Source organism: Dermacentor andersoni, chromosome 10 (assembly GCF_023375885.2).
Source record: "Dermacentor andersoni chromosome 10, qqDerAnde1_hic_scaffold, whole genome shotgun sequence".
Lineage (NCBI taxonomy): Eukaryota > Metazoa > Arthropoda > Arachnida > Ixodida > Ixodidae > Dermacentor > Dermacentor andersoni.
In genome coordinates this window covers 123,748,491-123,765,465 of record NC_092823.1, presented here as the reverse complement: position 1 = coordinate 123,765,465, position 16,975 = coordinate 123,748,491, and the positions used below count along the sequence as shown (strand labels likewise).

The 16,975-nt window shown below is 46.7% G+C and overlaps 1 protein-coding gene across 6 annotated transcripts in view; it reads left to right on the top strand.

The window, feature by feature from the left end:
* The window catches only part of LOC126544931 (uncharacterized), a 163,614-nt gene that overhangs the window by 56,580 nt on the left and 90,059 nt on the right, over positions 1–16,975 (top strand). Inside the window, exons 1-2 of one of the 6 annotated variants that reach the window (XM_050192481.3) lie at positions 15,651–16,000; positions 16,293–16,382. The exons of 3 other annotated variants lie outside the window; for them this stretch is intronic. In XM_050192481.3, the coding sequence (XP_050048438.1) occupies positions 15,889–16,000; positions 16,293–16,382 (202 nt within the window). In that variant the 5' untranslated portion in view covers positions 15,651–15,888. Of the gene's footprint in view, positions 1–15,650; positions 16,001–16,292; positions 16,383–16,975 lie in introns of those variants that run through there. 2 more of the 6 variants (XM_050192482.3, XM_050192480.3) reach the window with 2 other exon arrangements.

Sequence of the window (16,975 nt, the reverse complement as noted above, 5' to 3'; positions counted from 1 at the left end):
CAAGTGCGCTTCCCTGCACTGCGCATTTGCCCAGCTAATGGCGGCGCCGGTCATCGGTCATACGATGACCAAGTGATAGCTGCACATGCTAGTGCTTGTCCCTTTCGTATGGTTTTCACCACAAGAGCGAACTCCTGAATCGTTGTACCGTCCTATCCATGGCCGATCCCCAGAGTGTATGTTGAGCCATTTCACTGAGGTACAACCGACCGACCGATTGACCAACCAACCAAGGAACACATTTTCAAAGTGCTAGCAAACTGTGCTTATAGACACCGTCAGCAAGAAAATGACTACGCCGCCATTATTTGGACAAACTGTCTTGCAGGAAAGCTAGCTTTGCAGTTGCGAAAGGCCTCGAATAATTTTACGCGGTGAATGCGTCTTTAGTCAACGTACACGAGGCCCCGAAGAAAAGTTTGAGTATTTCCTTTCGTATCGATTGCATGCGTGTATGCGGAACAAAAGGGCGATAGGCCTAACTGTTGTGTGTTACCTAGATTAAAGAGAAACAGAGAAAAAGCAAAAGAAAAGGCGATTGCTTCGTGGGTAGGGAAAGTGCAACTTTCGCGTTTTGTTTTGGGTCGCGCGCGGCCTCTGCAGCGACGTCGAGGAAAGCGAATGCCGGATCGAATAATTCGCTAGCCGGTCTCGTGTTGGCAGCCGCGGCGGCGGCGGCTGCTGCGTGCGTTGCGTGCAGGCCAAGTATAGCGCTTGGCTGCGTTACAACCCCCCTCGTTCCTCCTTTTCTAGCCCGCCTTAGCGACGCTCCGCCTTTTTCGAGGGGAAGAAACCACGCTCGGCTGAGCGCTGGGAAATCGAGGAGGGGGGGCATATATGAGCGTTGCCAGAGGGGGGGGGGGGGGAGGATTGCTGCGCTGAGTGGTTGCTGCCAAGATGGCGGAGGCGAGGCGCCCCGTAGGGTTGCACACGCTGCCGCTGGCCTCGCCGACGCGCTGGCAGCGGGGCTGCCTGCTTCCCCGCAATGCGCGGCCTCTTTGGAGACCGCAAGCGGGCTTCGCTGCTGCGCACTTGAGTGCTGTGGCGTAGTTGTATGTGTGTTTATATTTTTCTTTTCCTTTTAAAAGCACTAATTTACATCAGCATTGCAGCGTTCTCTCGGGCCGGTTTTTGGCCCTTCCGCTTACAGAGTTGTGTGGACCTAATTAATATGAGGGGTCAACGTTCCCGAGGAAAACAGGGCCTATGGGAGACCGTCTAGCCAGGTGCTCTGGATAAATGTACGCTACCTGAGGCTGCTTAACGAGCACCAAAAGCACAGTGGACGAGCATTTTGTCTTCCGCCCCATTGTATTACGGCGCCGTGGCAGGGGCTCTAAAGTTCCCCGGAAAAAGAAAAAAAAATCAAGGTGTGGCTTTTGTTTTTACAATGGCAGCGCTGTCTCTCTAGACATTCCCCGTGGCCGCCAGTTGAACACGTGACCACACGCTCAGTGTGCCCCACCACAGCAGGTCTCATACTATAGTGTTGGCTAGAATGCCATACTGGCGTCATAATCAGTCATCACCATTTTAAATTCGTGTTCAAAGCTGGACGAAGGCTAATTTTGCACACATACAGAAATACAAACAAGTATACACAATAACGTTGACGGAAGTACGGTCGGCCGTAGTAACCTAACTGGCTAAGCAACGCACGTGTAATGCATAAGATGTGGGCTCAGTTCATAAGTGCGCGCATAAGCTCGTAAGTTGGGGCTGTTGTTATGTGACCGGCCGATGCGGCACCTCCTGGTGTGTGAGTAAAACGTGTTATTTTGTTCGTGCGTTTGATCTGCCCTGCTTCACGCTGCAGACGAGAAGCAGTAAGCCTATGCCCACAGGCTTTTTCATTGTCTGTTTTCTCCCATATGATAATAGCTAAAAAAAATAGAGGCCCTCGGGATCCCCTTAACCATTTAACTGGTAACTCAACAACATTTTTGACCTAACAAAAACAGCTGCAAAAACGAGACAAAATCGAAATATTACTCTGTGCCTCTCAATTTACGTCTGTTTATGTTCCTGCTCAACAGTGACTTTCACAAAAATGTCAATTGTGTGCAGTAGCAGATGTTTTCATGAAAAAACTGGAGGACTTCGTCATTCTCTTCTTAGCGCACATGGTGGTCGTATTCTCGCCAATGCGATTTTTTTTTTCTTTCATTTCAGTGCTTAAACTATGTTCTATTTACTGATGTATTCTTTTGATGTTGGTGAATATGTTTCCATTGTGACCACCTGTATTTTAACCCCCCTACGATAATGCTGTACAGGCGATGTAGGTATACCGAATAAATATAAATAAATAAAAGCAAGCTGTTACTTTTTATCCCCGTAGAGGTGCATATCCAGAACACGCATTGACCTTGGCAAAGCAACTATCAAACACCAGTTTTCAGCCGTACATCGACTTTCAACGAAGCTGGTCAACAATATTTTTGACCTACTGTGTCTCGCTTAGTTTTTAGACAAACTCTTCAATATTTCAGCTGCTGTGTATTGGGGGCAATATAATGAAGAAGCAAAAGAATAAAAATGTTCTGGGCGAAGCCTTTCTTAACTTGCCAGTTGAAGCGTTAATCTTGTTCTTTCATAATATGACCAGAGATTTCTCCCGAGAGTATACTTACTTGAAAGGGAAATGCAAATTCTCTGTATGCTTGGTTACATGCTGAATGTTTTTTCACTGGTTGCATCCACAGCCGCGTGCGCCGCGTGGTATAGAAAAGGCTCTACCGTACGGGCCAAGAAAACGCTGCGGCAACTGGACCATTTCCAAAGATCGGCTTCGGGTCGGTAGGAGCAGCGGCAGCCGGAGACCCCGCGAACGTGTATGCGCGCGTCCCGGTATGAGCGAGATGGTATCGTTCCCAACACATGCCAAGCAGCGCGGAACGGACGACAATGTCACATGCAAAAAGCGAGTGCCCTTGTGTGTGTATACAGTGTACAGCGTGTAGCGGTGCCCAAACAGTGTGTGCAGGTGCATGCACGCAATGTGCACTGGTGCAAACACAAAGCGTAACAGTGTATGAGCGCAGTGCACACTGGTGCAGACGCAGTGTGCACCGGGGTACATACAGGGCGTTCTGGTGAACACGCAAGCATAGTGCTCTACAAGTGTGTATAAAATGCGCACTAGTTCACATACAGCGCGCACATGTCCACCATGCAACGTGTGTGCCGGTCCGCATACCGTGTCCAGTGTTGCGTACGCGCGGGGTGCATGCACGTCTACGTACTTCATGCAAATATATGTGTATGACTGCGCAAATTGTATAACCTACTATACGAGACATATTCGAGAAATTGATGCACCCTACAACTCCTGAATCCGATCTTATATGATCAAATAAATAGAGTCGATAATTACTTTGTCTAGCGCAAAACAACGGACACAATAAAGACCAACTGTCGTCTTTCTTGTGGCCGTTGTTTTGCGCTAAACGAAGTAATTTTGGATTCGCGCCAACTAGCCAGCCAACTCATTGTGCTGAAATAGAGTCGATTTAACTTCATTTCGAGTCAAAATTTATGTTAATCGAGCCAGTGTTATTTTCTATCTCACGGTCGTCTGCTATGCTGCTATACCCCTGCGAGGCCCGATGTAGCAGCATCACAGAGCTGTGGCTGGACCGAGAGATAAAGCGCCGCAAAGTCCTGCTACCACGTGACTGCCTTCTGTGGTAATGACGTCACAAAGCATACACACTTCGTGACCCTTTTGTTAAAGTACACACCTCCAGAGAAGGGAAACCGAAACCGGTTTGATTTCGCTCATATCCTTCAAAGCGTACACACACAGGGTGTAACAAAATTGTTGAGCCAATAGCCTAAGGCTGTCCTGACCCGTGTTCGTACATGTTACAGCAACAAAAGTGAACAAAAAATATTCAAGGCCGTGCAAGCTACAGCGCATGAAATAATATTGTATGGCAGTCACTACAGAGTTTTTAAAAAGCGTGGAATGAAGACAGTACTTTCATCGCACAAAGCCGACGTAACGCAAATAATAAAAGAAGTGAAAGAACTGCTACGCATAAAAATGGTAAACATGCAGCAGATACAAGATGATCACGAATATACCTGCAATCGCGTTGTGTAATATTTGCTCATTCGAGCTTTCAGAAATAAAATCTCTTTTTACTGTGAATGCAAAAGTTGCTTGCCATTGTTAGTTCAATGACACCAAATTTCATATTTTCCTAGAAACGATATTATACTAAATTTCAAGCACACTGAGGTTCGCCACTATCTTGTCTAATGTTTCGAGTCAAAGAAGCTTTATCTAAAGACAAAAAAAGAACTAAAAGTCGGAAATGTCATGTGAGTATCCCTTTAAGTGACAACTGTCCCTTAAGTGATTTATTCGGAAAATCTCAATGAATTCTATAACAATTCTGCATTAAAATCTACAGTTTTCCCACATATATTGTTGGTTTGTGACCTTACAATATTTTGGTTAATTTCACAGGCTTCAGGCTAGGAACCTGCGCGAATGTCTGCCTACCACAATAGACCAATGAAAACGTGCTTATTTATGTTTGTTCTGTCTATATACATACTTATTGTAGGGAGCGAAAGCCTATAAGAAGGCCGCAGCAGTCTACAATAATTAAACAGACAACGTACGCACCGTCTAAATGCCTTTTATAAGAAACCTTCCGCAGAACGCATGTGAGATACCTCTATCGCACACCCAGGTTTATTACGAGGGAGATGGTACATCAGTAAAGTATGAAGGGAAGCTAACATTCAAGCAGTTCACTAATATAATTTACACCGTTAAAAGCGAAGAAAGGTGTAAATCGGGATATAAATGACACTCTTACACCCTTTGGCGCAAGGGTGTGATCTATAGACAGATGTACACCCTTTTCGCTTTGAACGAAGTAAATTACTTTACACTGTGGAGCTTGATCACCCGCGTCATACCTTGCAACCCACGTCACAAGCGTGCACCAAGCGGCGGCTGTTGCGATCGAATGGAGGCGGGTGCAAGGCAATGCGACGCCCTGGAGCTGTTCAAGGCATTCAATTTTTAACCGGCGCGACGCAGGACAAATAAAATTAAAGGGATACAGGGCAGAGCGCCGACAAAGCTTTGTCCTTTTGTCCTTTTTTTCTTTACCGCACTTTTCTGAGTTCTGCTGTTTCACAAGACGTACCAAGCAGCCCAAATGAACACGCGAGTATAAAGTTTGCTTTCCTGCGATGCCGAATTTCCGGAAGGCGAAGCACGCGATTCGTTTTGTCTGCTTACAGATACCGCCGTCTAAGTTGTTAGACTTTGGCGGGTTGGCGCACTGCCCAAGACAATACACCAGAAGATGTTAATGTCAAATAATAGAAATAAAAAAACAATTACTTATAGAGGCGCGTTGAGGGTAAGTTAAGCGCTTTACTATATAAGAGAGCTTAACTAGAACTTTACAAGCCCTAATGTGGATTACTTCTTTCTGCTGGTCGGCGGGAAGGAAAGGAATATTACTCGAGAAAGGCCAAACTCTTGTTTTTCAGATTTTGCACTCAAAACGCAGCACATGCAGGCGACTGCGCGCCGCCAACATAAGAATCTGAAACTTCAAGTGCAGACTTCCTTGCATTTTCAAGAACTTGCTCTTTTTAATCGTAAAATAGAAATTTTCACAGGTTGACTCCTTGTATACGCTTTCAAATGCACCTTGCCGCGCAGTTAACGATCGGCCAGTCTTACTCGGCTCTAATTTCAATTTTAAGCCGCCACTGCATGCCAGACGCTCCACTGCGAAACTTCTGTATGCTAACGTTGGAGCCACCTCAAGTGATCACAAATTTGTGAACGCATAACTTAACCGTTATGAGTGCACAGTGGACCTATAGTTAAAAAACGCATACGTTATACAATGCCTGCTTGTTCACCCTTCAGTAGGGGTCACATAATACTAATCTTTCGACGTCAAATTGAATACGAGTCGAATTGAATATACTTGTACATTTTTCGCATAATGAATACCCGTTGTCATCATTAATATAAAAATGAGATCACGGGCTTGTAAATCCACAATGTTAGGAAGGTTGTCTCATTATAGTGCTGATTAAGGCGTGTTGTTTGCTAGCATGCGAATAGATTAAGAACAAATGAGTAGTTTCCTCGCATGTTCAGCAGTTTTCGGTGGATGCTAATGATACAACGGCTCGGCCGGAAAAGCCTAGCTCGCTCCTTGAGTGATGTTTATCGTGCTTCGCTATGCAACTTGCGTTTTCTTTTCTATGGCCTTTGGGGATGAAATTTATCGCACTTCTGCTCCAATTTTATGTTTTATCGCGCTTAGCTGAATGCCTAAAATATTCGAAATCCATACGACAAATATTCGTGGTTACAAATAGCGCCTGTTCGATTCGGAGATCAAATCGAATTTGACAAGAATTTGATTCGTTATTCGCAAGCTTCATATATTCGCACACCCATATATAGGTACGAGTACAGCAGAGACGGCGCTGCATATATATATATATAGCCAAATCGGGGAGGATTCGTGTTGAAAGCTTAATTCTCTTTCAAACTGACCAGAACACCTGCTACGCATCGGCAACGTAGACCCCCCCCCCCCCCTACACACACACACATCAAGAAAGAAGAGTACGACGTTCGTTGAATAAGCTCAGTATATTGCAGTGACGTTTCGGCTGGTGGACCAGCCTTTGTCAAAGTGCTCAAAGACCAGACTTTGACAAAGGCTTGTCCACCAGCCGAAACGTCAGTTCAATATAGTGTGCTTATTCAACGTACGTCGTACTCTTTTTTCGTCATTTTACTACCGGGGCCAGCGTCATTTCCTCAAGCCATATATATATATATATATATATATATATATATATATATATATATATATATATATATATATATATATATATATATATATACATAATGTCTTGAAACCTTAAACAAGCCACGGTTACAAAACGCGAGCGCACCTGGAAACGCAACAACGAGTTCCATTCGTTTTCGACTTGTTGGCGCTTGTGTTTATGCTGACTGTCAGCTCAGGTCTACAAGCGTCATCGCCACCGCGGCAACGAGTGAAACGACCAAACTGCGGCGTCCCCATGGTGGCGCGCATAATCGCTTTTTGAATACATACACGTGCCGTTTTATAACGAGTCCATGCAACGTTCTTTATGCTGTTCTGTCGTCTCCCTCGAAGAAAGAAAACTAATTGTGCCGTAACGGCTTCATGCGAATTTATTTATTTAGATATTAATTTAGACACAAAGACGGTCCCGGATGACAAGGCTAGAGGCAGAAATCCTACGCGTGACGTAGGCCCTGCCGCCCGTACATTGCTCAACAGATAGGCGGCATAAACGAAAACGGAAAACATCACTCAATTTTATAATCGTCAAATATAGCGAGTACGCAATAAAGGCAGTTATACGGAACAAAAACAAGAAGACATGATTCACTTTTGTAAGCAAAACGCAAAGCGAGTATGAAGTACAAGGAAATCTTATAAAATCTCTGCATAGATAAGCGGAGATAACGAAAAACAGGAATAACTGAATTTAATGTACAAGAATGTGCAAAAAATATTGCCAGAGCAGTACTTTACGTTGACACATTGATATTCTAAAAGTGATAGGTGCAATGTAATAGGCTTTTTAAATCAACAAACGATTTGAGTTTCTTTATTATATCAATCGTGTTTTTTTTTGCACTCTCGTTTAAAAAGTTTGGGATTATATAGCTCATGCAGTAGTTTAGTATACCACAATTCGTCTGTACACTGGGATTGTTAAAGCATGCAGATGTACTATATATAAGTAGGCTATATCCTAACGCAACTTGGCTTAGGCATCGAACCTTCTGCAGGGAGCATAAAAAGACGGTCAAGTTAAAATTAAATTATGAAGCCTAACTTTGCAAAACTGGCACATTTGGTCATAACGTATACCAGAGACGCTGTAGAATAGGTACGAACATTTCTTTTCACCATTTTGACGGCTGGCAATCGAACCTGCCGACCTCCTGCCCACTAAGGCAACCCCATAACCATCCAACCACCATTGCGAGGAGAAGACAGTTCGAAAGGAAACAGGAAAAAAAACAAGAAAGAAAACACGTATTATCGCGTAAATAATTCAAGTATTCTTGATAAGCGAAAGAATAATTCCTTACGGCCACGGGACCACAGTTGTCGGCTTTTCTCTAGAGAGATAGCATGCAATGGCGCCCACTTATCACGTTTTTGCACGATCGTGAATATAGATAGAAAAAAAAATCCTTATTAAAAAGGTTTCATGGCGTTGTCCACGCTTCAGTAATACCTATACTGACCCGCGCACGTTTTGTATTGCATGGGGGAGGGAAAAGAATGGCTGTCATATAAACATCGACTGTCGGTCCCTTTAATGCATGCAACCCTGTAGACGTTATCCGAACCGCAGGACTTGTATGCCGCTCTAGATAGGAAAACGGTGAAGAATGAGACCGCACACACTAACAACCGACGAAAGAATGCAAGCATACATCTTAAGAAGAGAGCGCCAGCAGCTATCGTTCTTTAAGCTACACGGAACTTTGCATAGGTGACATATATACATGTCGTTTCGTCCTCGCATCTCTCTCTCTCTCTCTCTCTCTCTCTCTCTCTCTCTATATATATATATATATATATATATATATATATATATATATATATATATATATATATATATATATATATAATATGCGAGCCCGAATCAGAAAGTATTTGCCCCTATTTTTTATTAGTCAAAATAAGCTACATACAGGTAATTACAACTCTACGTACTATTCTATGTACCTTGCACTATTTATTTTTCCACATACCTGCCGTGGTTGCTTAGTGGATATGGTGTTGGGCTGCTGAGCACGAGGTCGCGGGATCAAATCCCGGCCACGGCGGCCGCATTTCGATGGGGGTGAAATGCGAAAACACCCGCGTACTTAGATTTAGGTGCACGTTAAAGAACCCCAGGTGGTCCAAATTTCCGGAGTCCCCCACTACGGTGTGCCTCATAATCAGAAAGTATATATTTTGGTACGTAAAACGGCATATTTTTTCCCCACATAGTCCGCACACCGGTTCATATATTCGTCCCATCGCAGAAATAAAGTTCAGAAATGTTGTCGTCAGTCAGCGACGCATGCGGCTTCCCCAAACGCTCATTGTCATGCAAGTCTTCACAGCCTTTTGCGTACTCGCAACACCACCACCTCGCACTTCTCAAAGCGAGACACCTTTCCCCATACGTGGGCTGCATTTCCTTGTGGACTTCGATGGGTGTTCGTCCCTTGCTCGATAAAGAACGAATCTTATTTTGTTGCTCGTACGATGTGAATGTGTGAAGCACAACCGCATCTTCAACAACTGACAGCAGTGTTGTGCTGCGGAGCTAACGGAAGATAAGGCCGAGCCGGTCCAAGAAAGGTCTACCGCTGGGATTGGATGTGTTGACTGCGCGTTTACAGCCGTAATTTGGCTAAAAAATAGAGGCTTAGACTTTCTGGCTCGCTCTTGTATATATATATATAGTGAAGCGCTTGCATACTCTTCAGGGAATGGCAAGCCGAACCTCCAGGACTTACAAAGAGCGTGAGATGCGTTTATACAAAGCTTCGCTGGCATATGAATTGCTCGGATTTGCGTATACACATAGAAAAAGCGTTTTTCCGTTGATGTATATTTCGTTGGCTTCTTTATAGAAAAATAAGCGGCGCCACCGCCTAAGAGCGCCTGCATATTTAGTATGTATCGTTATTATGCGGAGACTCTGCCACGCATGCCCATATTGATACACATTTGAAGTTGGTGACACGTCAATTCATTGCATTCTGTCAGCGCGTTTAGGGCGACGAACAGCTGTATTGAATTTCCCGCTTCCGCAGACGGTAAGTTACCCGCGGATACTATACTACATACATGGGCTCAAATCTCTATTGACGTATATTTTATTCTTATAAACAGGCATATCACTTGGCTTAAGGAGCTCACGCAGCTTCAAGTTATGGGTTCTATAAGTGTAAGACAACGTAGCACTCGCTTATCTTAATGCGTTCTTTCATGTATGCGTGTATATATATACTTGTATTACATGCGTTATTTCGAGCTACAAAAACGCGCTTCACCTCCGCCCTGTATTATTCGTTTGTATACCTACTGTAGATGTTTACTGTAGATGTTTATTCAGGTACAAGATTAAGCTCGCACGGTTTAACTTGGTCGCAAATTTTCTTTTTATTTCCTTTAGCTTGCGTTATTCAATAATAACGAATAGCGTAAGCAAAATGAAAAGTTATATCAAGGTGGGGTATCTAAAAAATATATATACCAATCAACAACGAGCATGCATGGTATAATGATGATTCATCATTATACCATGCTCGTTGTATAACATTTTTTTTAGATTTACCATCTCTATTCAAACAACACGCTGTTGCTGCGTGAGGCAAGTTTCCCGATTGCAAACTTGTGTGGCTTCAGTAGTGAAAATGCGGATGTAAGTCCTGAAAGTGATTTTTGCCCAGGCACTTTCATCATGCACACCAAGAAGTGTTCAGGAGTCGTTAAATGATATGAAATTTTGTCAGCTAACTAGCGCGCACGTTTTCTATAGCTAGTCAACCTGTTTCGGAGGTAAAATAGTTGACAGTCACTTAAGAATCCTTACGTGATTCGAAGGCGGAAGCATGAGGACTTGTCTAAGTTATCACCTTCAATTAAAACTTTACCGTAATCCACCTTGCTTTAATTTGTGCCAGCCTTAACCCACCTTAATTAATTCACCTTCATTCACTTAACTTCACCGCGGCAAAACGCAGTGCGAGCAGCAGCAGGTGCAGTGCCGGGAACGTGACGTCATCACTTAGTCACGTGGATTTAGTTACCATAGGATGTTAACGCTGGACGGAAGCTTGATTTCTCGCTTCATGGACGTATAAGGCTTTCGCCTTGGAATATATGGCCATGAATGCTCAAACCGTCTCAGCATAACGATGCCACTGATATGAAGCTGACCGATATATTATCTCTTACGTTACGCGTACAGATAGAGAAGCTGTGTTCTGCTAGAGCACGAACGCTCACCATGCATGTGCATGTGTCCATGGGTGCCGCGGTAGTTTACACGGCGAGTTCCTTTACCAAATGTGACACCGGCAAGCCCAACAAGACGTCGGAGCATTCGCTCTTGCACATGCTATATGTCCAGCAATGCATCGGAATTGTGGACTACGGACACAACATTTCATTTGTGTGGTGAAAAAAATCTGTATTAAGCGCATGCATGCCAGCATTGACGTACAACGCACAAACGATTGAAACGCGACAATCGGACCGTACGGCAGCTGGCTCTTCTTGCGCCACCGGGGAGCCCCGGTTGATCACTGGGTGTCAGTGCAGTCGCATTGAATGCACCAACTTGGTGCCTCCAGTTGCCACCGATGGCGCCACAAGCACCGTACCTGGAGCATGTGCCGTGTTAACGGGCCGTGTTATATGTTCATGTATGATGACTGTGTGTACCATGTTACACAGTTTAGGCAATTGCTTCTGAAGCGATTACTGGCTAGCCTTGCACAAGCCAATAAAGATATGGAGTGGAAGTTACTTCGGCCCAAATAAAAGCTATAAGTTGTATTCAATTAAACGTCTTTGTGATGTCCGTATTTCAGCGTTCCGTGGAATCTGGGTGGCATGATCACGCATTAAATATTGGATATTCACAAACCAGCAGTTGGCGACTTTTTGCACTCGGATCTTCTTGCCGGTAAGGGGCGGGAGAAATAACATCAAATAAGGACAGCAATTACTCGTTGTTGGGGTAGTTAATTTGGTTCATGCTGCAATAGAATATCAGTGAGCGCGATATTGGTATTGATGGCGTTGTCTTTTCCACCTGCCTCTGTATGTAACTGGATCAGTCTTCATCCGATAGATGATGAAAACAATGCTGTCGTTCTACTTTTTCTCCTTTGTGATAATCACTTTTAATGACAATAATGATGTTCAATGTATGAATATAAATATAGAAAATGGATAAATGGTTATACCAGTGAGAGAAAGAGGTTCTTTAATGAACCTTGGAGATGTTTGCTAGGCGGCACACCTACCATGCTACTCGAAATGAGGTATATATATATATATATATATATATAAATGGTATGCATGGTACACGGCAGATGCGCAATCTAAAGTAAACACACCACGGCACTCAACAAACTCTAAGGTATATTAATGAGACCACTCTCTCTCTCTCTTTGCTTCCGAGGTTCTTCGCGACGAGTACTGAGGGAATCGTGAGAGGAAGACACCGGGTCACGGAGGAAGTTTAGAAGTTCATTGGTTGCGCGACCAGCCATGCAGCATTAATGGACGGGCCAAGGAACGTGACATAGCTCAACAATTCCTCGCTGGGCAGCAGCTGCTTCTTTGCTTTCCCCGAATCGCAATTTCAAATGCTGCTTAAGTAATGATCGACACGAATAAGGGAAACCGATGGCTTTGGTATCTTGTTAGCTTATTATACGTCAGCCGACAACTCGCATCTTCCTAAAAGACGACTACGAGTGCTTCGAAAGCCGAAGCCCCACCTATATGCAGCGTTACGCGGGAAATGCTTTGTCCATTGACCTTTAACTGCGGCTGCACTTGCATGTATAGACTTTCCGGGGTATTTGAGTGCGTGTACTCAAATACCCCCCTCTATATACCCCAGGTATATAGAGTGGGAGTATTAACCCGCGCCACTCGCGGTCCTAACGGCGCCAGTTATACCTTTCCCCCAGTTTCGCTGATTTCATTGTCTGCTGCAGTTTCGTGTGGTTATTCGCAATAATATCCTCTTAACATCGTCAATGGTTAACGGTATACGCAGGTTGGTGCGCAACCAATCGTGCTGTTTTTCACGTTGGCAGTACGTTTTCGCAGTATTCGACGTGACTGGTGAGTGAGTGAAAGAACTTTATTCGATTCAGAGAAGACGCGAATGGTAACGAACTTTTACTGTATAGGCAACGTGGCGAGTCTGTTTAATAGCCCGTTTTAATCCCGCAGCAGCCATTAGTAGCTCCGTCATGAAGGGATTACACGCTGTATATATAGAAATGTCGATGACGCACGTTCTTTGCCGCAATGCGCTGTTGAGCGTTATAAAACGCTGTTTGCTGCAATGCGAGGAAGCCCGATGACGGGGGAAAAATCGAGGCGAGAAAAAGTAGACGGGAGAAAGCTCGCGAACTGCCGCTTTGTAATAAAACTTGTTCTGTTCTTCGCACTAAAGGGGGAGGGGCGCTCGATGTAGGCTGGCATCAACCAAGATTTGATGACGATGTGACGGTTGTGCGACGACAGTGTGATGAAGCTGTGACGACACCGGGCGACGTTTGACAGATTATAGTATTTGACAGCAGCGTGAGGCACAAACTGTATCACAAAACACTCTGCCTGCGTAACCGGAGTCGTTAGTCGGAAATATGCATAGAAATTGCCAACATTCGCGGCCATAGAAACGTTTGCGGCCGGTTTTCGAATTTCTGCGCTGTCGCTTTTGTGAATAATTAATTCCGCCTCTTATTACCTATTGCACCTGCCTTTTTTATCTCGTTTTCAGTATTCTTGTGGCTGTAAAAGCGCTGAGGTCGCCTGGGTGACTGCTTCTGTTGTGTAAGGAAAATTGTAATCTTTGAAAGATACCAGAAGCGCTCGCGGCTAGGAATCCTAACCGAATCCCGTAAATATAGTGAGCTCGTTCCTGTATACGTGTACCATGGAAAGATTGTGCATCATGTTTAATTACGCAGCAAAAAAGAAACCTGAACGGAACAAAAAGTAAATAGAAAAATATAACTTTTATGCTGACCTTTGTAAGGGCTGATGTGCAAGGTGGCGCACGCTACAGGTGACGAGAGCGGTTTCGGTGTGAACTGTGATAGGAGTGGATAGAAGTATACCGCGCTAGCTACAGAACAAACAGCTTTTATCTCGTGCCGCGCGTTCATTGGTTAGGTTAGCCAAGGTCGTGACGTTTCAAGTCACTTGTCACATAGACCACGTGTGTTCAGTCTAGTCATCCATTTCTACGTATTCGCGCAGCGAATAATAGAACCGCGAATTGTAAAACGGCGCAGAATGTGTTCTGATTGCCGAACGAACAACACTCCATCAGTCTTGCGCAGCTATAACTAACCTATGGCATCAACAAACACCGCAGTTCGTTTTTTACCTATATTTTTAAAGAATACCCGCGTGCCTATCTGCACACAACCAATTCTCCCGAAGCACAAAAGAAGTTGGCTTCACGGCAGAATAATTAGTAAAGAAAAGCCCTCTTTCAGGCAGCTGCAAGCTAAGTCGCTTGATTAAAACGTTTGCTAAACTTTGCGAAATTCCATTTTGCATGTTATTGCCACACACTTAAGATAACGTTGGGCACGCGACTTTACAGGAGTTCTAACGATATCCAGATTCTTCGTCCGGGCACATGGCGCAAAGGAAGCCGTGAGGAAGATTCGGCGACAACACGTGCTGCGCCGGAGCACACATATCTCAGTCCTTGTGCCTCTCGCCGAGTACTGCTCTTCAATGGCAAACTTGATCGTTTCGTTCTGCCACCGAAGTTCACTGCCTCGTGTTCAGGATTTCGTTGTTTTTGGGCATCTATTCGCCCAAAAAGAAAGCGCGCCGCTCTCTGACAGTCGCTTGGTGACACAGGTACCAACCGTCGAGTGCCTGGCTCCATTGCTCGACAAATGTGCCTCCAAGCACTGTGGCGAAGACCAACCACCGGAGCTTTTCCTTATCTGTGGCTTATCTCGGGGAATAAACAAACTCCATCCTTTTGTCGCCGCCTGCGGAACGGTGCTACGATCCGCGCAGCGTTACTTGACTCCCCGCCCCACTTCAGTTTGCGCCAGCGTGTCGGAAAAATGCCGTCTCCCTCCTATTTTTCTTTTCTTCCGTCCGTGCTTCCTTCCGCATTTCTTCTCCCTCTTTTTTTTCATTTCCGTAAGCCTCATCGCCGCGGTCACCATCTTTCTTTCTTTATCTCCCACTTCCGTCGCTTCTAGCACGCGCGTCGCTCATCCGCCGCCACCACCTGATTAGCTTTTGGCGGCCATGGTGTTGTAATCCAATTGAGCGCCTTATTATCCTTTCGCCGCAACCAAAAAGGAACGCGAGGGGGGTGTGGGGGGGGATCAAATTCCCTTTAAGGAGATAATTCCCGTCTGATCCTCTCTCGTGCCCGTTTCCATTGATCCCCAAACAAGCGCCCTCTTTTTTTTTTTTTTTTTTTGCTCCCGTTCTTCGTCGGCTCGGTGAACGAAGCCGCGCGCTGGCAGGCGTGCTGCGCGCGCTCACCGATGACGCGAGCGCGGCGCGCGCGCGCGGACGCGCCGTGAGCAGGCAGGAGCTTTCTCTCCTGCGGCGAGACAAAAAAAAGTGCGGAAAAGGGCGTGGGCGGAGCCTCCTCGCGGCACTGGACCTCCCACCGCCGCCGGCGCGCTTTGAAGTTATTCAAAAACCAAACGATAAGGGTGAGAGAGGGATAAAAGGCGAGGAGAGAGCAGCTACGCGGAGGGGGCGGGGCGTGCCGCGTTGACGCGGAGTCGTGTGGTCGGGGCCTAGCGAGAATCAGACGGAGTGGGGGCGCGCGCGCGCGCCACGGTGCGTTGCGGCGGCGGGGTGGGCGGGGCCTACGGGGTCCTTCCCTGGGGCGGGGCGTGTGCGCGCGAGCCGCGCTCGTGGAGGCGCCCAGTGCGCCCGGTCGTGCGGCGTTGCGCAGGCTGCCCTGCGACCGACGGCGAGCAAGCTGGCGTTTCAACCGGCGGCTGCGGCAGGACCGGGGCCTTTCGGCAGCTGCCAGGCGTCCGCTGGCGGCGCAGCCATGGCGGCCGCGTACCACCACCTCAAAGGCCCCGCGGCGGCAGCGTACTCCATGAACGGCATCGGACTGCACACCTCGGCGGGCGTCGATCTGCTGCACCCTGGCTATCCCGGTAAGCTGGATTAGCGGCTTGCGAGAGCGGCTTTTCTCGTATCTATCGGAAGAAGAGGAGCACGCGGAGTGGAGGGCTGCGGGGGGAGAGGGGGCTTGAGAGCCCTAAAGCCGATTACGGCTTTGACGGATGCCTAATTGTGTGCCGCGCATGTATGGGAGGAGGGGGGAGGGAGGGGTGGTAATGCGCCTTGGCTCGCTCGCCCTCTCGTGGTGCGGGCCCGGGTCCCCGCCTTGCGAAAACCCACCACCAACACCACCAACGACTTCGGTTTTCCTTTTTCTCAAAACAGCGCACGGGCCGATACGGCTGGACAAGTACCGCGAGGAGTGGGAGTCGCCGATGATCGAGGAAGTCTGGTACGGCTCGCCGGGCTGCCCCAGTGAGTAGCGATGCGACCATTTCCTTTTTCGCTTCCCGACTTCTCTCGTGCGATGCGTGTATGTACTCACTCGTGTGCGCGAGGAACCTCGGATGCGTGGAGTTGTCGCTCCGTTGCACGTCGTATGCGTTCGTTTCCTCGGGCCCGCAGAAGCTTCGCGCGTTCGACGTTATAGTTCCCAGCGTGCCGCTCGTCGCGTGCCTGTCGGTTTTCCACGGGCCTCCTTCCATCCTCGATCGCCGGGATCCTTCAGGATTGCCACAAAAAAACGCAGAGCAGAGCAAAAGACGCTTCGCAGGGCGCAGTTTTCGATCGGGCGCCGCAAGGAACCTGCTGTTTTCGATGTCTCCGCGTTTCGGCGATTGTGCGTGTGTCCGTGTCTGTGCGTGTGGTGGGGGAAAGGGCGAGGGAAAGGAGGTTTCTGGTTTGCGTCAAGAAGAAGAAGAAGAAGTACATGGAGGAGGATTGCGTGCGTCTTTGCCACCCTCGCCGAAATGACCACCCTCGCAACAGCCCCGGCAGGGCGGCGGTGGATTCTGGATCCACGATCGCGGGGTTCCTTCGCTTTTCCTGGGGCGGGGCGGCCCGCCGCC